This window comes from Bufo gargarizans, chromosome 2, assembly GCF_014858855.1.
Source record: "Bufo gargarizans isolate SCDJY-AF-19 chromosome 2, ASM1485885v1, whole genome shotgun sequence".
NCBI classification, from domain to species: domain Eukaryota; kingdom Metazoa; phylum Chordata; class Amphibia; order Anura; family Bufonidae; genus Bufo; species Bufo gargarizans.
In genome coordinates this window covers 78,245,271-78,270,957 of record NC_058081.1, presented here as the reverse complement: position 1 = coordinate 78,270,957, position 25,687 = coordinate 78,245,271, and the positions used below count along the sequence as shown (strand labels likewise).

General features: G+C 46.2%; 1 protein-coding gene across 3 annotated transcripts in view; it reads right to left on the bottom strand.

Annotated features, from left to right (window-relative positions):
* Nucleotides 1-2,272: 2,272 nt before the first annotated feature.
* Nucleotides 2,273-25,687, bottom strand: part of KANSL3 (KAT8 regulatory NSL complex subunit 3) — a 95,632-nt gene continuing 72,217 nt past the window's right edge. The window contains exons 18-23 of one of the 3 annotated variants that reach the window (XM_044279241.1): nucleotides 21,984-22,132; nucleotides 20,150-20,271; nucleotides 14,867-15,089; nucleotides 14,664-14,785; nucleotides 6,554-6,698; nucleotides 2,273-3,353 (exon numbers count right to left, since the gene is read on the bottom strand). In XM_044279241.1, coding sequence (XP_044135176.1) covers nucleotides 2,887-3,353; nucleotides 6,554-6,698; nucleotides 14,664-14,785; nucleotides 14,867-15,089; nucleotides 20,150-20,271; nucleotides 21,984-22,132 — 1,228 coding nt within the window. In that variant the 3' untranslated portion in view covers nucleotides 2,273-2,886. The remainder of the gene's footprint in view (nucleotides 3,354-6,553; nucleotides 6,699-14,663; nucleotides 14,786-14,866; nucleotides 15,090-20,149; nucleotides 20,272-21,983; nucleotides 22,133-25,687) is intronic. The other 2 variants (XM_044279242.1, XM_044279243.1) reach the window with 2 other exon arrangements.

Below are 25,687 nucleotides of genomic sequence, written 5' to 3'. Positions count from 1 at the left end.
ACTATTTACCGAGCTGCATGGGCTATTCCCTTATTAATCAATCATCAATTAAGCAGGTAAAAGGTCTGGAGTGAATTCCAGGTGTGGCATTTGGAAGCAGTTGCTGTAAACCCACACCATGCAGTCAAATGAGCTCCCATTGGAAGTGAAAAAGACCATCATTAGGCTAAGGAGAAAAAATAAAAATAAAAAATGAAATCTATCAGAGATAGCAGAAATGTTAAGGGTGGTCAAATCAATAGTAAATTCTGGTAAAAAAAGAAAAAAAGAAAAAAAAAAAAAAAAGAGGGCTCTGATGAGATCGGGAACTCAAAAAGGCCCGGATGTCCACGGAAGACAACAGTGGTGGATGTTCGCATATTCTTTTCAATGGTGAAAAAAAAACCTTTACAACATCCACCCAAGTGAAGACCGCTCTCCAGGAAGTAGGTGCATCAGTACAAGTCTACCATAAAGACAAGACTTCATGAGAGCAATTCAGAAGGTTCACCACAAGGTGCAACCATTAATCAGCCTCAAAAATAGAAAGGCCAGATTAGACTTTGCCAAAAAAACATCTAAAGAATCCAGCCCAGTTCTGGAACAGCATTCTTTGGACAGATGAAACCAAGATCAACCTGTACCAGAATGATGGGAAGAAGAAAGTATGGGGAAGGCTTTGAACGGCTGATTATCCAAAGCACACCACCTCCTCTGTAAAACATGGTGGAGGCAGTGTGATGGCATGGGCATGCATGGCTTCCAATGGCACTGGGTCACTAGTGTTTATTGTTGATGTGACTGAAGACAGAAGCAGCTGGATGAATTCTGAAGTGTACAGGGATAGGCTTTTTGCTCAGATTTAACCAAATGCAGCAAGGTTGATTGGACAGCGCTTCACAGTACAGGTGGACAAAAAGATACTGTGAAAGCAACCCAGGAGTTGTATTTTAGGGAAAGCAGTGGAATATTCTGCAATGGCCGAGTCAATCACCTACAAGGAGAACGGAGCCGGGGAGAGTTGTGGCTGGAGAACCGCAGGTTTCCCGGGGTCCGTCCACCACCAGGCGCAGCTCCCCGCCTCTCCCATTGAAGTGAATAGGAGCGCACCGCGCATGCACGGCCACCACTCCCATTCATTTCTATGGGGCCAACAGAAATGGCTCGGTTATTTTCGGCAGCTCCATAGAAATGAATAGAGGGCGGCTGCGCATGCGCCCTCCTAAACTTTCTCTGCTCCGTTCTCCTTGTAGGTGCGGGTCACAGAGGTGGGACACACACCTATCAGACAATGGGGGCATATCCTAGCGATATGCCCCCATTGTCTAAGATGGGATAACCCCTTTCAAGCAGACAAACCAGCAACAACTGACGACAGCTGAAGTAAAGGCCTGGCAAAGCACGACAAAAGGAGGAAATCCAGCGTTTGGTGATGTCCATGGGTTACCGACTTCAGGCAGTCATTGCCTGTTAGGCTAGGTTCACACCCGAGCGTTTTACAGCGCGTTCCTAAGAGCTGTAAAACGCTCAACAGGCAAAAAACAATGTTTCCCTATGGGCATGGTTCTCACCTGAGCGTTTTACAGCGCGTACGAACGCGCTGTAAAACGCCCTACGCCCCAAGAAGTACAGGAGCTTCTTTGGGGCGTATTGTCCAGTGTAACACCTCTGTGGCCAATAGCAAGAACGCGCGTACGACGCGCGTTTCCAAAATACAAAAACGCCTCAAAAACACCCGATAAAAACGCCTGTAAACAGCGCTTATCGAATACGCTCAGGTGTGAACCAAGCCTAAAGGATTCTGTAAAAAGTATTAAATATGAACATTTATGGTAATGTTAATTAATTTCACTGGATATTTTTGTTCAACCCTTTGAATTAAACCTCTAAGTCTACACATCATTTGCATCTTAGTTTCATTTGAAATCCAATGTGGTGGCCTGCAGAGCCCAAATGATTAAGATTGTGTCACTGTCCAAATATTTCTGAACCTAACTGGTGTATATTTCAGCAGCAAAAAGGTATGAACAGAGCCTGACCAAGAGTTTAATTCCTCCCTTTTTTCCGTATACAAGTAGGTGTAGTCTAAACCAACATGCTGGTGCAAAAAAAAAGGGCACACTCAGCGTTATTCCTTGCAAGGACTTCTATGGATGATGTACGCCACTGTTTTCATACATAGCAGGTGTCACATAAACATGATGTGATGTGATCAGTGCTTTACAGAGAGAATTTTCAAAGAAGCTGTGGACCTCAATAGAGAAAATAAAATAATTGGTATATAACCAGTGCATCCACTTTTATGACTCCTTGTTGAAATTATATATAATTTACAGCGTGTCAAACGTACTTACTATTAGTCATACACATCTAAAAATTCCTATTTGTAACATATTTTACAAACATATACAACTGATACATCCCTGCTAACTATATACAAGAAAATTGCTTGCTTTGCTGGCTTCTGGTCTCTCCTTCCATTTCTCGTACAAAAGTGGCAATAGTTCCTAAAGGCTACTTTGCTGATACACACAAAAAAGAGAGACGCATGGGAATCTCAGTCAGGTGGAAGTGCACTAACATCATTTTTGCCTGGTAATGTTGGGATCTTTTCTGGGCAAAGCCACCAGCAATATCACTTAGGCTCGTTGCACCAATTCCGGTTACTCACAGTACTTAAACAGATTAGTTAGTTATCTTGCCCGTGGACGTGCTTTGACATTTCCATCATACACACAAAAGAATAAAACAGCAATCAAACATGTCTTTGGATTTGTGCACAGCAGGAACGCACTGTCCGTGTAAACGTTAGGTTCGAAAACCTTAGCAGGAGACACAAGGGCGATGTGAATTCAAGAGCTTTTGCTTTCTTCTGCTTGTTTAGCTTTTTCTATACCAAACAGGTAGTCATTGTGTTTTTTGATTGGCTGATGTCCCAGGGCCTTGAACCATATTACTAGAGCCAGACAATGCTATCAAAGAGGGTTGCAGAAGCTGCCTATTGACCAGTGATTCTCGGCTGTGAATTATGGTGCTGCCCTCATCGACGACCGATGGTACCCTGCCTAGACTCTCCACCGCACTTAAGTGGTTTCCAGTTTTCTCACTTGCTTCGGTCTTCGCCAAGATGACAGTTTTAGAAGACGCCTGTAAAACTGGGCCAATCTTGGACAGCACCATGGTGCAGGCTGGATTCGATGTACTGGCAAGCGACGGTGTAGTAAAAGTCACTGTTCCAGGGTTGACAGCTGACGAACTTTGTAAGGTCATAGGTTTGAGGGGTAGAGAAGTCAGTTCGCTGCCCACAGATTTGGTTAATGCCGAAAGTTTGGCATCTGACATGACGTACAATGTCTTGGGTGGACTTGTAGTTACTACAGAAAAGAAGGGAAAAAAATAAGTAAGAAAACAGATGAAGAAAACTGAAAGAGTAACTAAACTTTTGTATAAATTTTTGTGAACCTGTCCCTCATGCCCTAATAGTTTTTGTAATATAGTTTAGTAGTGTTTTTTGTATTTTTAATAAACTTTACCCCCTCCCCCTAAAGCGCATGTTTCGCTGTGAGCTTAAAATCTACTTTACAGTACACATTTTATCAAAGGGGCCGCAGCGCATGGTGAACAGGCAGGAGCGCACATTGCTGCTTATGCCCCCTGGAGGATTACTAAATGCTGGCATAGAACATGGGTACTCTGTAACCACATGCTATGCCAGGATTTAGTAAACTTCCGGGGGGAATAAGCAGCAATGTGTGTTCCTGCCCGTGCTCCCTGCGCTGCGGCCCCATTGATAAAATGTGTACTCCGCTGACAAGTCAGTGGTGTACAGGGGAGTAGATTTTAAAGGGAACCTGTCATCAACTTTATGCTGCCCATACTAACGGCAGAATAAAGTAGAGGCAGACGAGTTGATTTCAGCGGTCTGTCATTTATAAGTTAAAAGTAAGTAGTTGCCAAGAACCAACATCACAATCATTGCAGACTGGGCCTGGGGAAAAAAAAAAAAGTCCCGGCCACCTGAGAAGAGTCCTGGTTATCCATGAATTCCTGCTCTCCTGCCCACATGCTGATGACTGACCGTCTCCCATCTAGTTTTCTCCCTCTCTCTCTAGGAGAGAACTGCCAATCATCAGCAGATGGGGGAGAGAGCAGGAGATTAGGAATAACCAGGACTCTTCTCAGGTAGATTTGACTCTTTTCAAGGCCTGGGCTGCAATGATTATAAAGCTGGTTCTCGGCAACCACTTTTAGCTGATGTGTGACACACCGCTGACTTAGCATTTCTGTCTCTACTTTATACTGCCCTCAATGAGATCAGCATAGTGTTGATGACAGGTTCCCATTAAGCGCACGGAGAAACGTGCACTTTAGGAGGGGGAAGTGTAATAAAAAAACAAAAACATTAATAAACTATTACAAAAACTGTTATTAGGGACATGTTCGCAAAAATGCATACAAAAAAGTTTAGTTACTCTTTAAGGTATCGGTTTAGCTTACACTACATGACAGTGTTCAATACATGTAGCTTTTAGCTTTGGAAGCAATGCAAGGAAACAATTCAGTACCAGTTGTATTGTAGTTTTTCTATATAGTGCCCAACTAGTCAAACAGTTATTAAAGTGACAACCCGTTTTGGTACATGGCTCCTGGCATATTAAATATTAAAATTTTATTAAGTGGTGATGATTTCTAACGGAGGAGCTGGGCATCTGCAAGGAAACATGAACAAAAGCCAAACAAACAATCAGCTCATCATCGGAGAATAGAGGGGTTGGCCAGTTCATATTGCTAGCGGCTGGGAACACCACACACACATGCAGCTAGTAATAAGCCAGTTAAAGGGGTTGTCCCGGATTAGAAAAACATGAATGCTTTCTTCCAAAAACAGCACCATCCCTGTACAAGGGTTGTGGGTGGAATTAAAACTGTGCCCCCCGTTCACTACAACTCCAATCCGAGACACAACCTATGGATAGGGGTGGTGCTGCTTTTCTAATCCTGGACATAGTCTTTAAACCATTGGTACTGATGTCCAGACGACCTGCGTGCTGGAGCTGCGCTGGGAATTTGGCCACTAATGGAGGATTCCATTCACTTACACTGGGGAATGACAAGGAAACCAGTGCATGTGCAGTCTGTCTCCAGTATAAGTGAATGGGGGCCGATGATGGACGGAACCCTCCATCAACGGCCTTGTTCCCAGCGCAGCGCCGGCAAACAGGTCGGGGGACCTGCGTGCAAAAATGAATGAATATTAAACTATACTGTTACCAGCACATGTGCCTCTAACAATATAAACTGGCCATCCCTTTAATGAATTATTACTACATGTTAGTACGCAGAAGAGAAATAATGGACATTTATAAAATGGTCTAAAAGAAAAACTACTTATTGCCCATCGCAACCAATCACATTTCTTGTGACGCTCTTGAAAATCGAAAGCTGCACTGTGATTGGTTGCTTTGGATAACAAGGACAGTTTTCCTTTCAGGTGGTTTTCATAAATCTGCCTTTATGTGTTAATCAATTTGTAAAATACTCCCTGGGGCGGCCACACTGAAGAAGACCAACATCAGCTTACTGAGTGCCCTCCAGTGGCCACTGTGAAAACTGAAATAGTTTGGGTGAAAAATAAAAACCTCTTGAAAGATTGGGTATGAAATTAAGGGGTTAATTATAGGTATATACATACTTATCTATGGGTCAGAATGGCATAACAAAAAAAAAGAAAATCCCCCGCTGTTCCGATTTCAATCCTTTCTGGCTGCTCTTGAAAAGCAGGAAAAGCCCGCTCAACTGGCCAAAGTTCCTCCCTTTAAAAGGAACCTGTGATCAACTTGAACCAGGATCATTATCATTGCAGCCCAGGCCCGGAAAAGAGTCAAGACTACCTGAGAAGAGTCATGGTTATTCATGATCTCCTCTCCTCCTCGCCCACCTGCTGATGATTGACAGGCTTCCTTGGCAGCTCTCTCCTAGATTGACAGTCTTTTCAGTTTTCTGTCATTAGAAGGTGGGTGAGGAGCAGGAGATCATGAATAACCATGACTCTTTTTCCAGGCCGGGGCTGTAATGATCATTATGCTCGTTCCTGGCAGAAATTTACTTTTAGATCATGAATGACAGACTGCTGAAACCAGCATCTGTCACTACTTTACGCTGCCCTCAGTGGCGTCTCCATAAAGTTGATGACAGTTTCCCTTATTGGGTCAGGGATGCAAAGGCACAGCAAGTACCAAGAGCAAACATTGGCAACTACCTCATGCTTTTTGATGCCCCCTATAAAAGGGCTGAACTTGGACAAGTAAAAAAAAAATAAAAATAAAAATACAAACCCCCCAATAATATACATTTATAAAAGGAAAAGGAATGAACAGCATGCGTTTATATAACAAAAAACGATCATTCTGGCATAGTAGTTTCTTCCACCATCTTATGTTGTGAACCCTCATTGCAGCAAAAGGTCATACAGAAGAAGTCTGTGGTTCTACATGCATACTCTGCTTTTTAGGCGTTTGCTATACAAATAACAATTTTACTACATTTCCGCAGGTGCAAAACCGGAGCATCTCACCTGCTGGAGGGGTCACAGCGCGCACTATTGACAATGTTTTTTCCCCAGGTGTCCTGTCGCTGGATGTTGATACCTTGCACTGCTCTGTCACAAGAGGGGGGAGAAGTTTACTAGCAGAAACCGTGGTGGAGGAAGACTCTATTGCCTGGAGATCACAGCAGAGACATTGTTTCAGAGGCCGGTTCATGCAAAAGTCTGGTTCTTCCTAACAATAAGGAACCTTTCTTCCTCATCAATAAATAATGGCTAAGGCCGAAAAGACCTGTAGGTTCAGTCGTCTAAATGCATCTGTATTAGGACCTTTATAGACTTGTATATCATATGCCACAGATGATATCTCTATAAGGGTATCCTAAGAAAACCGTACACAGCTAGAACAAGTAACAGTCCAGGATCTGCTACAGATTGCTCTACTAGAAGTGTTATGGTGGCCATATGCTTTTCATTGCCCCACCTGAGATATCGTGAAGCTATGTATTCAATTATACAAAGATTTATGCCCTAACCACAAGAGGAGGTGCACGGTGAATAAGGGGGGGGGGGGGGGGACATCTAAAAGAAGCAGTAATGTCTCATCCAGTCTTATACTGACAGGAATGAACATAGTTTATAAGTAATGTAAGAGCAAACACTGAGAGGGTTCAAAAGAGATATGTCCAATAAAAATCATCAGCTTCTGTGAAATTCTGTAGAAAGCCTCAAAAAAGACATTTGATCAAGCAAACATCCACTAGATAGTGGCGCATTTAAGAAGATGGTGTCTGATTAACTCCGCTCCATATCTCTCAGCATCCAATACAGCAAAAAAATAAAATAAAAACAATTAGTCATATGAAACAGATAAGCACGACACTCTTGATGGCCCCGCAAACAACAAATCACTCACATGTCAAGTTATTAAACCATAATCTATGTCTCAGAAGCAGCAGCCTGCAAGACAAGAGCACCTGAACTCAAATAGGGAGGTGAACACTGGGACAGCTCAATACTGGGAGCGCCTGATAATGGCTTGTAATATTCATGAAACCAAGCATGCGCTTCGCCTTCCCTGTAATCAGAATGCATGCAGAGAGGTGCAGCCAGCGCTGGAGGAGGATCCACTTCTGATAGATATTCTATATAGAAAAGTTGTTCTATATTCCATGTGGTGACATATAGTCGCTATACAATGCTGGGATCAGAGCTAACCATTTAACTGCTCAGATTCTGCGGTCAGCACATCAGTGCTTTTAGAGAGGAAGGTGCTCCCTCTGCAAGTCCATTATTGCCCTTAGCACCCTATGGCAGGGTGTCGATGTGTTGCCAGGGAGCCCTGCAGATTACAGGTATAGGACACTGCAATATAGAGTTTAGTAAAGTTTCCAGAAAAATGAATAGAAAGCCCTCTATTGTGGCCCCCAAATAAATCATGGAAATAACTGGTTTCGCTGCATTTCTAACCACCTTCATGAAAATGGATGAATAAGGCCTCATGCACACGACCATATGTACTCTGCGGTCCACAAAAAACGGATCCGCAGAAAATAAAGGATGACGTCTGCGTGCATTCTGGATTTTGCGGAACGGAACAGCTGGCGACTAATAGAACAGTACTATCCTTGTCTGTAAAGTGGACAATAATAGGGCAGGCTCTATTGTTTTGCAGAACGGAAATACAGACATACGGAAACAGAATGCACACGGAGTAACTTCAGTTTTTTTTTTGCGGACCCATTGAAATGAATGGTTCCGCACACTGTCCGCAAAGAAAAACAAAAACGAAAATGGAACGTACAGAAAATACGTTCGAGTGCATGAGCCCTAAGGGTGGTGTCACAAAGTAGGTTTTTCAGATAAATCCTGTGACTTTTTTGATTTGCCAAATTTTTTTAATGCCACTAATTAAAGGAAATGTGTCACAAATTTTTTATCTGCCGGTTAAAACCAGATAGTCACGCACATACTTTTTCTCGCTCATATCATCGGGGGACACAGGACCGTGGTCGGGCTGCCGCCTTTTTTCAGGCATTACAGTCCCTCCTCGCTCAGGGGATGATCTCCCCGATTCCCCTTGTGGAAGAGTTGACCGGTTTCTATTCAAACCTGTTTGTCGTCCCTAAGAAGGAGGGATCCGTTCGCCCGGTTCTGGACCTAAAGTCAGAATCCAGCACCTCAGAATAGAGTCCCTCTGCTCAGTGGTTGCATCTCTGGTGAATTCCTTTCCTCGGTGGACATTTGGGACGCATACCTGCATGTCCCCATTTCCCCCGCACACCAGCGCTTCCTCCGCTTTGGGTCTCGTAACTACCAGTTCGTGGCTCTACCCTTTGGTTTGGTGACAGCGCTGCGGGTCTTCACAAAAATGCTCGCACCTCTCCTTGCCCTTCGTTACAAGGGTATCAGGGTGATGCCCCATCTGGATGACCAAGGCAGTGACCTTCGGTCACAACGAGGACAGTCTACGCATCACCCTGGACGCACTGGCATGCTTTGGCTGGCTGGTGAACTTCCAGAAGTCATCCCTGCATCCCAGCAGGCGGATTACCTTGCTTGGCATGATCCCCGACACGGCCACGCCGTCAGTCTGCCTCCCTCCGGACAAGCGGCAATCCCTTCTGTGGTCAGTTTGTCTTCTCCTCCGGCGCAGACATTCAACAATCCAATTTTGCATGCAAGTGTTGGGTATGATGGTCGCCTCCTTCGAGGCGCTTCCATTTGTGCAATTTCACACCCGTCCTCTCCAACAGGCGAGCCTGTCATCCTGGGGCAAGTCGCTGGGATCTTTGAACCATACCATCGCCCTTCCTCCGCGGGTGCGGTCACCCCTCAGATGGTGGCTCTCAGCTCCAGCCTTGGACTACGGCAAATCTTTTCTCCCGATTTCATGGACTGTCATCACCACCGATGCCAGCCTCCACTGATGGGGCGGAGTCTTCCCGCCTCAGACAGCCCAAGGCAAATGGTCTCAGTTGGAATCCAGACTGCCTATCAACATCCTGGAACTTCGGGCCATCCATTTGTCCCTGCTTCATTGGACTCCTGAGGGGCCTGCCGGTCCGGATCCAGTCGGACAACGCCACGACGGTGGCTTACATCAATCATCAGGTGGGAACCCGCAGTCAGGCGGTGATTAAGTCGTCGGCCAAGATTCCACAGTGGGCGGAGGAACATGTACCAGCCCTATCGGCAGTCTACATTCCAGGAGTGTAGAATTAGACGGCAGACTTCCTCAGTCGGGAGACCGTGGACCCAGGTGAATGGTCTCTGCACCTGGAGGTGTTCAACTCCATCTGTCTACGTTGGGGCCGTCCGGACGTGGATTTGGTGGCATCCAGACTCAACCACAAGCTTCCCGTCATCATCCCTTGGACAAGAAAACCCCGAGCATCTGCAGTGGACGCACTGGTGGCCCCATGTGACAGTTTCTCTCTCCTGCATGTCTTCCCTCCTCCTTCTCTCCTACCCCGGGTCCTTCGCAGAATGAAGAGGGAGGGCATCCAGACTATTCTCATTGGCCCGGATTGGCCTCGTCGCGCCTGGTACACGATCTAATCCTTCTTCTAGGAGACACTCAGTGGCCTCTTCTGCTCAGGGACGACCTTCTCTCTGAGGGACCAGTCTTCCACCAGCATTTGAAATCTCTATGTTTGACGGCGAGGGGAACCGGGGGATTACCCCCTGAGCGAGGAGGGACTGTAATGCCTGAAAAAAAAAGGCGGCGGCCCGACCACAGTCCCGTGTCCCCCATTGAACTCAGCGAGAAAGAGATTTTACAGATGAGTCCACAAAAACCTCGTTTTTCTAATCTGTTTTTATTTTCTGATGGGGGCGGCCATCTTGCCTCAGCTGTTCTTAACAGCATTTAAAAAATGCTTTACGGCAGCTCCATGGGCAATGGACACAATGGTCAGGAGAAGACCTCATTGACTTCTATGGGAGAGTTTTCTAGGCGTGCTCTGTAAACCGGGAAAGAATAGATAAGATTTGACAATCACCTATTGTGAATGGTGGATCCTGTCATCTATACACAGGTGATATCATTACAGGCAGGATTAAAATGATAGATAAGCAGGTAACTGCAGTAAAGTGATCTGTACAGACCAAGAAATGGCGCCTATTAGGCTTAATGGCCAGTGCTGAAGGATTTTCTTTTCTTTTTGTTTAAATAAAGATAATCACATTGAAAATTAAATATATAAAAAATTCTTTAAAAATGTGAATTAAAGAATAGGTACATTTCTGATGACACATTCCCTTTAATTTACCATGTCTTGTATTGGAAAATGGGAAAAACAAGATTTTTATCTCTCTCGCTTAGTTTATTAGGGGACACAGGACCGTGGGTAGAGCAGTTTGCTGCCACTAGGAGGCGACACTAGGCTAAAAACTGTTAGCTCCTCCTCTGCCAGCTATACCCCCTCCAGCCTGGAGAGAGCATATCAGTTTGTGCCCTAGCAGTAGGAGAAGCAGAAAGTAAACTGAAAAAAAAAAAAACAAGAACCACACACCACCACAGGACCAAACCAAAACCGAGGTCCCAACCAGCAATCAACTGCCCCTACATGCTGCACGAAGAAAATTGGGTGGATGCTGTGTCCCCCAATGAACTAAGCGAGAAAGATTTTACACGCGAGTTCACAAATCTCGTTTTCTCGCTTGTATCATTGGGGGACACAGGACCGTGAAAACAGAACCCCATGGAAATCAACTCCCGGATTGCGGATTGACGGGCTCCGGCGCTGGAGGAGAAGACTGATCGACCGCTCGCTGAAGGTCCAGTCTCTTGTCTGGGGGAGGCGAAACAACGCTCAGCCCAAATCCAATATCATGCCTAGGAACCTGATCTGTGTGGCGGGCCGCAGTGAAGACTTCTGTAAGTTCACCAACCAGCCGAAACGAGAGAGCGTATCCAGTGTGATTCGCAGACTTCCTCCGCACTGAGAGACTGTAGGAGCCTTGATCAGGATGTCGTCCAGATAGGGGAGCAGAGTAATGCCCCTGGATCGCAGAAGGGCAAGGAGGGGAGTGAATACCTTTGTGAATACCCGTGGAGCTGTTGCCAAGCCAAAGGGCAGGGCGACAAACTGGTAATAGCACGACTGAATAGCGAAACGGAGAAAGCGTTGGTGGGCGGCTGCAATGGGGATGTGCAAGTAGGCGTCCTGAATTTATCTATGGAAGCTAGGAATTCCCCTTGAACCAACCACGGTGCGCAGGGACTCCATTCTGAATCGTTGAACACAGAGAAACCGGTTGACAACCTTGAGATCTAGAACCGGACGAACAGTGCCCTTCTTTTTGGGGACCACATGTTTGAATAAAAACCTGTAAACTGTTCCTCCAGAGGAATCGGAGATATCACCCCCCGTGCGAGGAGGGATTGAACCGCCTGGAAGAAAACCACCGCCTGAACTGGATCCCTGGGGGGTTAAGAGGAAAAAACGATTGGGAGGGATGGAAGTGAACTTGAGCTTGTAACCGGAGGTTACAATCTGGAGTACCCTTAGGTCCGAGATGTGACCCCGCCAGGTCTCCTGAAAGAGGAGACGACCCCCCACCCGCCAGGGCGCGCCTTCATGCGGAAGACTGCTTACCAGAAGAGGAACGTGGCAGCTAAGTGCGCGGGTTGTGGTTTAAAAGATATTTTTTTCCGCTGGTCCTGTGTGGGCGGTCTGGCAGACAAGTTAGCCGGCGGCCAGGTGCCTGAGAATCAATTAAAGGAATGGGAGCGTGACGCCGAAGCCCTAGGACGGAATGTGCGCTTGGTCTTTTGCAGTGGAAGATGGGTGCTTTTTCCACCCGTCGCTTCCGAAATGATTTAGTCTAGCCGGGAACCGAAGAGTCGGGATCCGGCAAAAGGAAGGCCCGGAAGTGAGCACTTAGAGCAATCCGACGCCCAAGCCAGAGTTCTCGGCGGAGAGATACCACGAGGGCCGAGGAGCGGGCGACCATAGCCCCAGCGTCCAGGGTCGCCTCAGAGATATTTCCCTGCCTGCGAGATTTGCACTGCCAAGGATTGGAGCTCAGCTGGGGGAAGATCCGCCACCAAGTCCTGGTTCAAATGGAGAGCCCACTCAGAGACCGCCTTGGCTACCCAGGCAGAGGCGAAAATGGGCTGTAGTGCTGAGCCACTGGCCACAAATACAGACTTGGTGAGAGACTCTATGCGACGGTCTACTGAGTCATGGAGAGACGATCCGTCGGCTACCGGAATAGCCGTATTTTTCGCCAGGTGAGCGACTGGGGGATCCACCTTCGAAGTTGAGGACTATTTCGCCACACACTCAGAGTGAAAGGGATAGAGTAGGTCCAGTCGCTTTGGGATCAGAAAGCGCAGACCTGCTGGTCCCATGCTTTGGCGACAACCACAGAGAAGTCCTCGTGTACGGGGAAAGTCTTGGGTGCATGCTTCAAGCGCAAAAAAGACACCCCTTGGTGGCTGGTGGAGGGAACGTCGTCCTGCACCTTGAAGGTATCCCGGACAGCAGATACCAGGCTATCTACCATGGACGCAATTTGGCAAGACTGTTCCAGATCCACATCAGAGTCTGAATCGGCAATCTCACCCTCCGACATAGCTTCTCCCAGGAGGGAGGAAGCCTGTGATTGGGAACCAGCAGCGGGAGGAGATGCCGAGGCGTCAGAGGAGGAATGGTGTACTGCTCTGGGATGATTGTGAGGAGACCTGCGGACTGCGGAGGTGGGGATTTATGAACCAAACGACCCATGAGAGAAAGGGTGGATTGGGATATCTTAGAAAGGTCCTCCACTGTGCCCAGTCTGGTTCCACTGCCAGACTGATCCTGCACTTCTGTGGGCTGAGGGCTGAAGGGGGGGGGGGGGGGGGGTGTACCTGCCTGGGCACATTGCATGGCGAGCACAGAAAGTCTGCCTGTCTACGAGAGGAAATTTTACTTTGCAAATGGTACATGCATAGTAGGTGGCCCTGCGGGTGGGGTGGACTGAGGGGAAGTATTGATTGGGTCAGACATGGTGAGCTGTGGATAGCGTCTCAATGCTGGAGGGGGTAGCGATAGCCTACCAAAATGGCTGGCGAACCCAGGTCCTGTGTTCCCACACGAAGAGCTGCAGAGATCATTGATAAGAAGGAAAGAGAAACTCCTGGTGAGGTGGGAAAGCAAGCCACACCCCCTCAGGATTCTGCGGAGCCTGACCGGCACGTAGCTGACAAGCGCCACTCGCTGCCGACTAGCCACGCCCACACTCTGCGGCGCATATGGATCCCGACAGTATGACGCGTGTAGCGGGGTACAGCGGCGGGGAAGTAAGGGAGATAAAGAGGCACTGGTTTTAAGAAGAAGAGCGCCCCTAGTGCCCACAATAGCAGAGTCACTCGGCAGCTGGGTCCAAGATTGGACCCGCAAAAAAAATTAACCCATGCATGGCCACGATGGCGCCTGAGACGTGGAAATCGCTACCCCTCCCGGAAGATCCCTTGCGGGCCAATTCTGGAGTAGGTAGGGAGTTGAGGCTGGAGAGGGAGGCGGGGGATGGATATACTCACCTGCCTTAATCTGTGTTCTTCGCCCTTCCACCATGGATCAGCAGGGCCACCTCTACAGTCGCTGGCACACAAGTGGCAGGGCACTGGTGAGGGAAGGGCTAAGAGAACAGGTGGCCTTTACGCTGGCAGGAAGCAGGGGTGCTAGGCTGCCCTGGTCAACCTTTTCTTCTTGGGGGAGGCAGAGCGGTGGGACAACCGACAAGGGCCGGCCAGCCTCGCCACCCCGGGTAGACAGAGGCATGCGACTCTGTTCCCCATCTATACGAAACAGGAGAAAAGAAAAAAGAACAAAGAAAAAAATCTAAAATCAAAATCAAAAAGGAAGCCTCCTACAACGCTAAGCTAAAAACTGATATGCTCTCTTCAGGCTGGAAGGGGTATAGCTGGCAGAGGAGGAGCTAACAGTTTTCAGCCTAGTGTCGCCTCCTAGTGGCAGCAAACAGTCATACCCACATTCCTGTGTCCCCCAATGATACGAGCGAGAAAAATTATTTGTGGCGTTAAACTGGGAAATCATGCCACAGGCACGGCTTTGTCACAGGAGCGCTATAATTTGATGAGAACATGCCCTTATTTAAGATCTGTACATGTAATAAAGTTTCTCACCTGTTGGGAGACATCATCTTGTTTAGTCTGGGACCCTACTCCCATATTGGCCTGGCTGAGGGTGCCAACACGACCTGGCTGACCACGAAGGGTGACTGTGATGGTGGTTGGTGCTTTTAAACCTGGAGCAAAATGAAATAACAAAATATTGGCTCAATTTTCAGAATCTCGGTTATAAAAGGCACAACAGTCTGCGCTATTACCTGCAGACGGGCTGGATAACTGTGCCAGACCAGGGATGCTACTAGCCAGTTTTGCTAGGCCACCATTTGTAAGCAAGTGATGGATTGCAGTTGGTTTCCCACCAGCTGATGCCACAAGGGAGGAGGAAGCAGTGACTACAGGTATAGTGCGCAGGATTGTGCCAGATCCGGTGGTGATGGTGGCCAATCCCTGGAGCTGGGCAGGAGCTTTGACAGTCATTGCCTGTTACAAACAACATTTAAATTACTATAATTCCTTATAGACAGTCAAAAAACAAAACAGTGAAAGCAATGAAAAGATTTGGTAATCAGGCTTCTCTATTGTCATTAAAGAGTACCTGTTACCAAAAAATGCTATGCAATCTGAAAGCACCATGTTATATAGCAGAAGGAGCTGAGCAAATTAATATATCGTTTTGTGGGAAAAGATTTAGTAAAACCTGTAATTTATACATTTACAGGTGAAATTAGAATATTGTGCAAAAGTTCATTTATTTCCGTAATGCAAAAAAAAAAAAAAAAGAATATTGTGAAAAGGTTCAATATTCTAGGCTCAAAGTGGCACACACTAGTTAGCTAATTGATCCGTACCCCCTGAGCAAAGGGGACCTGAGATTGTGACTTTGGGGTTTCATAAACTATAAGCCATAATCATCCAAATTATAACAAATAAAGGCTTGAAATATCTCGCTTTGCATGTAATGAGTCTCATATGTTAGTTTTACCTTTTAAGTTGCATTACTGAAATAAATGAACTTTGCACGAGTTTCACCTGTATATCTTTGCTTTTTCCACCATCTGTGAACGGTACAGGAGGAAGGTGTCAGTGACTGGCAGCATTGTGTGTATAAGTGTGCATACAGAGATAGCTGTCAGTCACTGAGAACACCTCCGTCCTGTACAGATAGCACTGTGTGTATAAGTGTGCATACAGAGATAGCTGTCAGTCACTGAGAACACCTCCCTCCTGTACAGATAGCACTGTGTGTATAAGAGTGCATACAGAGATAGCTGTCAGTCACTGAGAACACCTCCCTCCTGTACAGATAGCACTGTGTGTATAAGTGTGCATACAGAGATAGCTGTCAGTCACTGAGAACACCTCCCTCCTGTACAGATAGCACTGTGTGTATAAGTGTGTAAACAGAGATAGCTGTCAGTCACTGAGAACACCTCCCTCCTGTACAGATAGCACTGTGTGTATAAGTGTGTATACAGAGATAGCTGTCAGTCACTGAGAACACCTCCATCCTGTACAGATAGCACTGTGTGTATAAGTGTGCATACAGAGATAGCTGTCAGTCACTGAGAACACCTCCCTCCTGTACAGATAGCACTGTGTGTATAAGTGTGTATACAGAGATAGCTGTCAGTCACTGAGAACACCTCCCTCCTGTACAGATAGCACTGTGTGTATACAGAGATAGCAGTCAGTCACTGAGAACACCTCCCTCCTGTACAGATAGCACTGTGTGTATAAGTGTGTATACAGAGATAGCTGTCAGTCACTGAGAACACCTCCCTCCTGTACAGATAGCACTGTGTGTATACGAGTGCATACAGAGATAGCTGTCAGTCACTGAGAACACCTCCCTCCTGTACAGATAGCACTGTGTGTATAAGTGTGTATACAGAGATAGCTGTCAGTCACTGAGAACACCTCCCTCCTGTACAGATAGCACTGTGTGTATACAGAGATAGCAGTCAGTCACTGAGAACACCTCCCTCCTGTACAGATAGCACTGTGTGTATAAGTGTGTATACAGAGATAGCTGTCAGTCACTGAGAACACCTCCCTCCTGTACAGATAGCACAGTGTGTATAAGAGTGCATACAGAGATAGCTGTCAGTCACTGAGAACACCTCCCTCCTGTACAGATAGCACTGTGTGTATAAGTGTGTATACAGAGATAGCTGTCAGTCACTGAGAACACCTCCCTCCTGTACAGATAGCACTGTGTGTATACGAGTGCATACAGAGATAGCTGTCAGTCACTGAGAACACCTCCCTCCTGTACAGATAGCACTGTGTGTATAAGTGTGTATACAGAGATAGCTGTCAGTCACTGAGAACACCTCCCTCCTGTACAGATAGCACTGTGTGTATACAGAGATAGCAGTCAGTCACTGAGAACACCTCCCTCCTGTACAGATAGCACTGTGTGTATAAGTGTGTATACAGAGATAGCTGTCAGTCACTGAGAACACCTCCCTCCTGTACAGATAGCACAGTGTGTATAAGAGTGCATACAGAGATAGCTGTCAGTCACTGAGAACACCTCCCTCCTGTACAAATAGCACTGTGTGTATAAGTGTGTATACAGAGATAGCTGTCAGTCACTGAGAACACCTCCGTCCTGTACAGATAGCACTGTGTGTATAAGTGTGCATACAGAGATAGCTGTCAGTCACTGAGAACACCTCCCTCCTGTACAGATAGCACTGTGTGTATAAGTGTGTATATAGAGATAGCTGTCAGTCACTGAGAACACCTCCGTCCTTTACAGATAGCACTTCACAGGGCTGCAGATATAAATGTCAAATTTTACTGAATCTTTTCCCACAAACATACACAATCTGCTCAGCTTCTCCTGCTCTATAACAGTGCTTTCAGATTGCATTTGTTGGCGACAAGTCCCCTTTAAGGCTGGCCCTGCCAATCAAGGAGAGGGAAAGGCTGCCAAAGGAAAGCGGTGGCTCTAGGGTGTGCTCAGGGAGAAGGAACCACCCTCTGGGCACCTAATCGTTTATGCAGAAATTATTAACGTGCAACGGTCATATTTTTATTTTATTTGCTAGTTTATTAGAGCTAGGCATGTATACCTGAGTTAGTCTGTCAATGATTGTCAAGATCTGTAATAGCTTTCATTAATGTCCCCTGTCCCTTTCCACTGCTCCCTTAAAGGGAACCTGTCACCGGGATTTTGGGTATAGAGCTGAGGACATGGGTTGCTAGATGGCCGCTAGCACATCCGCAATACCCAGTCCCCATAGCTCTGTGTGCTTTTATTGTGTAGAAAAAACGATTTGATACATATGCAAATTAACCTGAGATGAGTCAAAGCTTGAAAATATGACTCTTCTCTGGTCACACAAGTAAGATATGACTCTTATGTTAATTTGCATATGTATCAAATCGTTTTTTTTTACACAATAAAAGCACACAGAGCTATGGGGACTGGATATTGCGGATGTGCTAGTGGCCATCTAGCAACCCATGTCCTTAGCTCTATACCCAAAATCCTGATGACAGGTTCACTTTAAAAGACAGTTGCTAGGGCTTGTCTGTCTCTGGCTAAGAAGACCGACAGAGGGGCGGTCCTTCACACTGCATGCCTGCATTAGGCTTCAGACCGAGGAGGCGTGTCTCTCACTAATCCAATCTGATTGGCTGGCAGGGAGCTGGTGGCTTCAGCAAGTGTGTATGCGAAGTGAGGGAAAGCAGTTTTGTCCTCAGAACTGGCAGAGGAGCCATCTTGAGAACGTCCTCATATTTTAAATGTTTAAACAGTCGGAACTAAGGGAAAAAAAACTCAAGGAAAACAGTGGTATGTGAAGAAACTAACTGCAGCAGCAGTAAAATATGCTAAAATTGATTTTTTGATGAAAACATGACGGTTACATTTTACAAATACTTATTTGTTGGTAATGCAGCACCGGCTTGCCTTATAAATGGTATGGTTAGATCAGGCTGTGATAGATTTAAAACAAGGATCGCTGATGACAAATGCCAGGTCCAAGCAAATTTTTTTTTTTTTATCTGTGTTCAAGAACCATAACTTTTTCAATTTTCATTAATGTTTACATTTACTAAAACCACTATTATGGATGTATATAAATTGTATCAAAATCTTTTTTTTTTTTTTTTAGAGGGAGTATTAATTAATGACAATGTTTACTTTATTCCAGGGGTCAGTATGATTAAAGGGAACCTGTCACATAGAAAAAAATGCATATTAAAAACGGACAGTATTACCTTATAGAAGTACCGTATAAAGCTCATTTCCAAAGTTGGTTTTGTCCTTGGTGTCAGATGCGCCAAATGGCAAAAAAAAAAAATATTATTCCCCTGCCCGTGTCATGTAAATTAGGCTCTAAGTCAAGGGGGTAGCGGCTTTCTCTCCAGAAGTCAAGCTCGTGGCGCCCCCGCCCCTAAGCGTTGATTGATAGATGTTCAAATTCCTATCATGTCCCTATAATGCAAGTTCTAAATCCTATGCATGTATCGCATCCCTGTTATACCTGTGCATTGTTCTCTGCCACTGTGAGCGAGTTTGCAGCGGTTCAATGCGAAGGGGCATACTCGTGTGTGCGCCAGTAAACATTCAGAGGCGTCTATGTTACGCACGTGTAAATGTTTAGTGGTGTGCTCGCGAGTATGCCCCTGCGCATTGAGCTGCCGAGAACTGGCTCACAGCAGCAGAGAACAATGCACAGTCATAACGGGGACGCGGTAAATGCACGGTATTTAGAGCTTGCATTTGACAGGTTAGGAATTTGGACGTCTATTAATCAAATGCTTAGGGGTTTGAAAGGGGGCACCGCGAGCTTGACTTCAGGATAGAAAGCCACTGCCCCTTAGACTTCAAGATCCTAATTTACATGACACGGGCAGGGGAATAAAAGTCTCTTTTTTGCCATTAGGTGCATCTGACACCAAGGACCAGACCAACTTTGGAAACAAGCTGCAGACTTCTATAAGGTAATGCTGGCCGCTTAATATGTGTTTTCTATACGACAGGTTCCCTTGAAGGTAACAAGATAATATTTTTTTTTGTTTTGGGCTTTCAAAATAATATACCTGCAAAGGCCCTTCAAGAGTAATTAATAATAGCATGCAGTTAGGCTCCATTCACACGGCCGTAATAATGGGTCAGCATCCGTTCTGCAAATTGCGGAACGGGTGCAAACCCATTTATTTTCTATGAGGACGAAATTGATGCAGACAGCACACAGTGTACTGTCCGCATCCGTATTTTCGAAGTGCTCCGGAAAAAAAAAATAGAAAATGTCTTGTATCAAGCCTTCAAGAACGGAAGCATCTCCTGCACCAGCAGACCACCCCTGTGAACTTGGTTTGCTCTGACAGGGAATAAAGACAGAGGTGGTCATCATGGAAGAGCCCTTTAAATATAGTAAAATTCTAAAAAAGTAAAGAGGGGAAAAAAGCGGTAGATATATGTATTTCACAAGACGCACTCATGCATTTTAATGACCTATAATTTGTACGGTCTAAACACACTAAACCCCATTGTTTTACTTAGAATATTGGGGTATAAGTACCTGTGTGGTGGATCCAGTATTGGCTGTAGTGCTGGGGAGGGCAGGTGATTTACCTCCTATATCCTGAAGACTGAAACTTAACCCCTGCAGGAGGCTGCTGGCAGAGGCTCCAGAACTCGTACCTGAAACACAGGGACCACTTTTCAGTAAAGAAACTAGTTTTATAGAACCAGCCAGTTCAAACTAACTACTGAGACTAGAAGCTGCTGATACTAAGGATATCATGCTTGTGCTTGACATGACACTGATGGACTGGACAGTTATAAGGCAAATCATTCAATTACTAATCCTTCACCAACACTCAACTGAGGACAGAAATATTGGGGCACTTTTACTACAGCACTCTAATAGCGTAAACTCCGAGCAGGCAGACTAAAAAATGTGTCACATTTATCACAGTGGTGCACGCTATGAGATAGTATTGGCACAACTGGCAAGAACTTAGACCTTTTTTTACCACCACTAAGGCTACTTTCACACTAGCGTTATTCTTTTCCGGCATAGAGTTCCGTCACAGGGGCTCTATACCGGAAAAGAACTGATCAGGCATATCCCCATGCATTCTGAATGGAGAGCAATCCGGATGCATCAGGACGTCTTCAGTTCAGTCATTTTGACTGATCAGACAAAAGAGAAAACCATAGCATGCTACGGTTTTATCTCCGGCGAAAAAAACTTAAGACTTGCAGCATTTTTCCCCATAGGAATGTATTAGTGCCGGATCAGGCATTCAAAATACCGGTCTGCGCATAAATGTGAAAAAAAGATACCAGACGGATCCGTCTGTCCGCATGACAAGCAGAGAGACGGATCCGTTCTTTCAACGCATTTGTGAGACAGATCGGCATCAGGATGCGTCTCACAAATGCTTTGTCACATCCAGATCGGCGGATCCGGCAGGCAGTTCCGACGACGTAACTGCTTGCCGGATCACACTGCCGCAAGTGTGAAAGTAGCCTTAAGTGTGCCAAAAACCAGACATGCAAATTACTGCCATGTTTTACGACCTGACAAAAACCATGTCCCTCCTTTGTAGAAGCTTTTGAAAAATGCCTAGCAAAGCACAAGGCATCTTTTCTGTTTAGTGCAAATCAAAAATAAAATTTGACCAAAACTGATTTGCACCAAAAAGAAGGTGCAACGTACAACCAAATTCAGGCACATCAAGGATAGCAACTGTGTCACACTGTGCCGAGGACAGACACGCACCATGCTTTCTTTTACCATCTCATGGGGAGATCTTACTGAGCTGTGGCTTTGCCAAACCTCTAGAACAGGGGTCAGCAACCTCCAGGCACGCCTGCTGTTGTGAAACTACAACTCCCAGCATGCTGCATTCGCTTCTATGGGTGTTCTGAGAACAGCCAAGCAAAAATGTGCATGCTGGGAGTCGTAGTTTCAGCAAACCTGGAGTTCCGAAAATTGCTGATCTTTGCTCTAGAAAATAAAAGGAATAAGGGCTCATGCACAGGAACATATTTTCTTTCCATGTCCGTTCTGTTTTTTTTGCGGACCGTATGCGGAACCATTCACTTCAATTACAAAAAAAAACAGAAGTTACTCAGTGTGCATTCCGTTTCTGTCCGTATTTCCGTTCCGAAAAAAAAACTGAACATGTCCTATTATTGTCCGCATTATGGACAAAAGATAGCCCTGTTCTATGAAGGGCCAGCTTTTCCGTTCTGCAAAATACTGAATGCACATGGATGTCATCCGTATATTTTGTAGATCTGTTTTTTGCATGAGCCCTAAGACTGAGGACTACAACCCACTTCCACACACTGCTCACTAAAATGATATGCTTTTTAATACCCCAATAAGCATTTTGCAGTACCTGTCAATGCTCCTGCCTGTTGGTGCTGTACAGCGGGAGAAATACTGGAAGCTAACCGACTCTGGATGGAGTGAAAAGCACTAGGGGCAGATGTATTGGGGATCAGGGCTGAAGAGACACCGCTGGATGGTACATTTTCAGATACCAGTCTGTAGTACAGAGACAGAAAACAAGATATTAAAACAAAACCATACACAATATATATTGGAGTTATGTAGGATATGGTAGTTTATGGACTAGACATGCATTATAACAAACAGCTAATGCTTCAAAGTCCTAGAGATAAAATAGCTAGTATTTCCCCAAATTTCTATTGCATCCCACCATCTTTAATAATGAACTCAAAGGACAGGTCAACCAGAAAAGAAAAAAAAGAATCCTAAGTGTACATTACAAATGTTTAATATGATCTTACTTATCTATACTGTTATATGTCCTAGGATAGAGGATATCTGTTAGTAACCAGAATACCCGTGTAATAGAAAGCAGTGACTGTTAGTGATGGATCCGGCCCTGCGTCACATGATTTAAAGGGCTTCTGTCACCCCACTAAAGTCATATATTTTTTTGGGCTACTTAAATTCCTTATACTGCGATATATCAATGTATAATGCTCTTACTCATTTTCGTTCAGCAGTTTCTTAAAAAAAACAGACTTTTATAATATGTAAATTACCTGTCTACCAGCAAGTAGGGCGGTTACTTGCTGGTAGCAGCCGCATCCTGCTTTCATAAAGACGCCCCCTCCTCATGTTGATTGACAGGGCCAGCGAACGCGCTCGTCCTCTGGCTAGCCCTGTCTGCGTTCAAAATCTGGCGCCTGTGCCGTACCGGTCTTCAGTCGGCGCAGGCGCACTGAGAGGAGGACGCTCGCTCGGCCACTTCTTCCTCAGTGCGCCTGCGCCGGGTGTAGATGTGAAGTCATCGGCGCAGGCGCATTGAGGATGGAGCGGCCGAGCGAGCGTCCTCCTTTCAGTGTGCCTGCGCCGAGTGAAGACCGGTACGGCGCAGGAGCCAGATTCTGAACGCAGACAGGGCAAGCCAGAGGACGAACTGGCCCTGTCAATTAACATGAGGAGGGGGCGTCTTTATGAAAGGAGGATGCGGCAGCTACCAACAAGTAGCCGCCCTACTTGCTAGTAGAGAGGTAATTTACATATTATAAAAGTCAGTTTTTTGAAGAAACTGCTGAACGAAAAGGAGTAACAGCATTATATATTGATATAATCGCAGTATAAGGAATTTAAGTAGCCAAAAAAAAATAAAAAATATGACTTTAGTGGGGTGACAGAAGCCCTTTAAAGTTTATTACGCAGAATGCAGATGTCAACACAGAAAACACAGCTATATATTGTATAGATATAGCAGGATGTGGAAAGATGCTAGGGGTGAATGACACCTGTCTGCCTAAGGCATAGTTGATGGAGGAGACTGTATTGCATGGTTTCGCCAGGGCTTCTTAATTTCAATAAAGGTTAATCTCAATGCTACAGAAAACAAGAAAACAATGAGATGCTGGAGATTGTGTACTTCCAACTTAGTTGTTTTTTTGTTTTCTAATGCAATGCTGCTGCCACTAGGAGGCGACACTAGGCTGAAAGCTGTTAGCTCCTCCCCTGCAGGCTATACCCCCTCTAGCCTGGAGAGAGCATATCAGTTTGTGCTTCAGCAGTAGGAGAAACAGAATTTAACTAAAGCCAACAAGGACTGCACACTGCCGTAAGACTGAACCAAACCCGGTCCCAACTGGCAAAACCTGGATCCCACTTGCTGCATAACAAAAAATGAGTGGGTGCTGTGTCCCCCAATGAATAAAGTTAGAAAGATTGTACAGGCGAGTTCACAAAAATCTCGTTTTCTCGCTCATTTCATTGGGGGGACACAGGACCATGGGACATCCTAAAAGCAGTCCCCAGGGCGGGAAAACAAAAACCTTCAAAAACTAACTCCCTCATGGAAGTCGCTACACTGCGGCCTGTAAGACTCTTCGGCTGAGAGCAGCATCCGCCGAGGCTAAAGAATGCACTCGGTAAAATTTTGTGAAGGTGTGTAAGGAGGACCAAGTCGCCGCCTTACACAATTGAGACGCAGAAGCGTGGTGGAGGTGCGCCCAAGAAGCCCCGACCGCTCTGGTAGCGTGAGCCGTGATTCCAGGAGGAGGTGCCTTGTCCCTAGAGCGATAGGCCTTGGCAATGGCCGACCTAATCCACCGAGCAATAGTCCACTTACAAGCCGCCAAACCTTTACGAGGACCTTCCGAGATTACGAACAGAGCGTCAGTGCGTCTAAAAGGGGGCCACCACTGATTTTCAAGGCCCGTACTACGTCCAGACCATGGAGAGAAACCTCCCGTGGATGAGAAGGCTTAGGACAAAATGAGGGCAGAACAATGTCCTCGTTAACATGAAATGCAGATACAACCTTTGGTAGAAAAGATGGAACTGGGTGGAGCACTACCTTATCTTGATGGAACACCAAGAAGGGCTCCCTGCAGGAAAGAGCCGCCAGTTCTGACACCCGAATAGATGCAATAGCCACAAAAAACGTCACTTTCCAGGAAAGCAACCGGAGGGAGACCTCTTTAGAGGTTCGAATGGCGTGGCCTGGAGCAAAACCAGAACTAGGTTCAGGTCCCAAGAGTGCAACGGCGGCCGTCAGGGAGGCGCGGTGTGAGCCACCCCCTGTATGAAGGTTTTGAACAGACCTAAGACTGCCAGTGTACGCTGGAAAAAAATGGAAAGGGCTGAGACCTGCCCCTTCAGAGAACTAAGAGCCAGACCCAGTTCTAATCCGGACTGAAGAAACGCCAGTACAGTAGGCAGGGAGAACCTCCTGGGAGAAAGACCGCGTTACTCACAGAAGCATAGGAAGGACTTCCAAGTCCGATAGTAAACCTTGGAAGAGGAGGGCTTCCTAGCCCTAATCAATCAGAAAAAAACCCTCTGTTTCAACAAGAAGGTTTCAACAGCCACACCGTTAAACGTAGCGTATATAAATTCTGATGGAAGACTGGACCCTGTGAGAGCAAATCGGCCCTGAGTGGAAAGGACCACGGTGCATCCCCCAGAAGGAGAATGAGCTCTAAGTACCAAGCTCGTCAAGGCCAGTCTGGGGCGATCAGGATTGCCTGGACGCCCTCCATCCTGATTCTGCACAGGATCCGAGGCAGTAGTGGTAAGGGCGGGAACACGTACAGGAAAGAGAAGCTGTCTCATGGTGCCACGAGAGCATCCACGTCGTACGCCACCCGGTCCCTTGTGCGAGACAAGATACACGGGAGCTTGTGATTGAGCTTTCAACACCATCAAATCCACTTCCGGACATGCCCACCAGAGACAGAGAGCCTCGAACACATCTTGACGGAGAGACGACTCCCCCAGGTCCACCACCGTCCGGCTGAGAAAGTCTGCCGCCCCGGAATGTAGACTGCCGAAATGACCGAAACATGGGCCCACTGTAGAATCTTCGCAGATTCCTGCATCACCGCTCGGCTGCGAGTCCCTCCTTGGTGGTTGATATAGGCCACCGCCGTGGCGTTGTCCGACTGTACTCTAACCGGACGACCCTGCAATAGGGGAGTCCAATGGCGAAGGGAGAGGTAGATGGCCTGGAACTCCAGGATGTTGATGGGCAGTTTGGACTTCGTGGAGGCTGGCGTCGGTTGTAATGACAGTCCACGTCACAGGGAGAAAGGATTTTCCCGA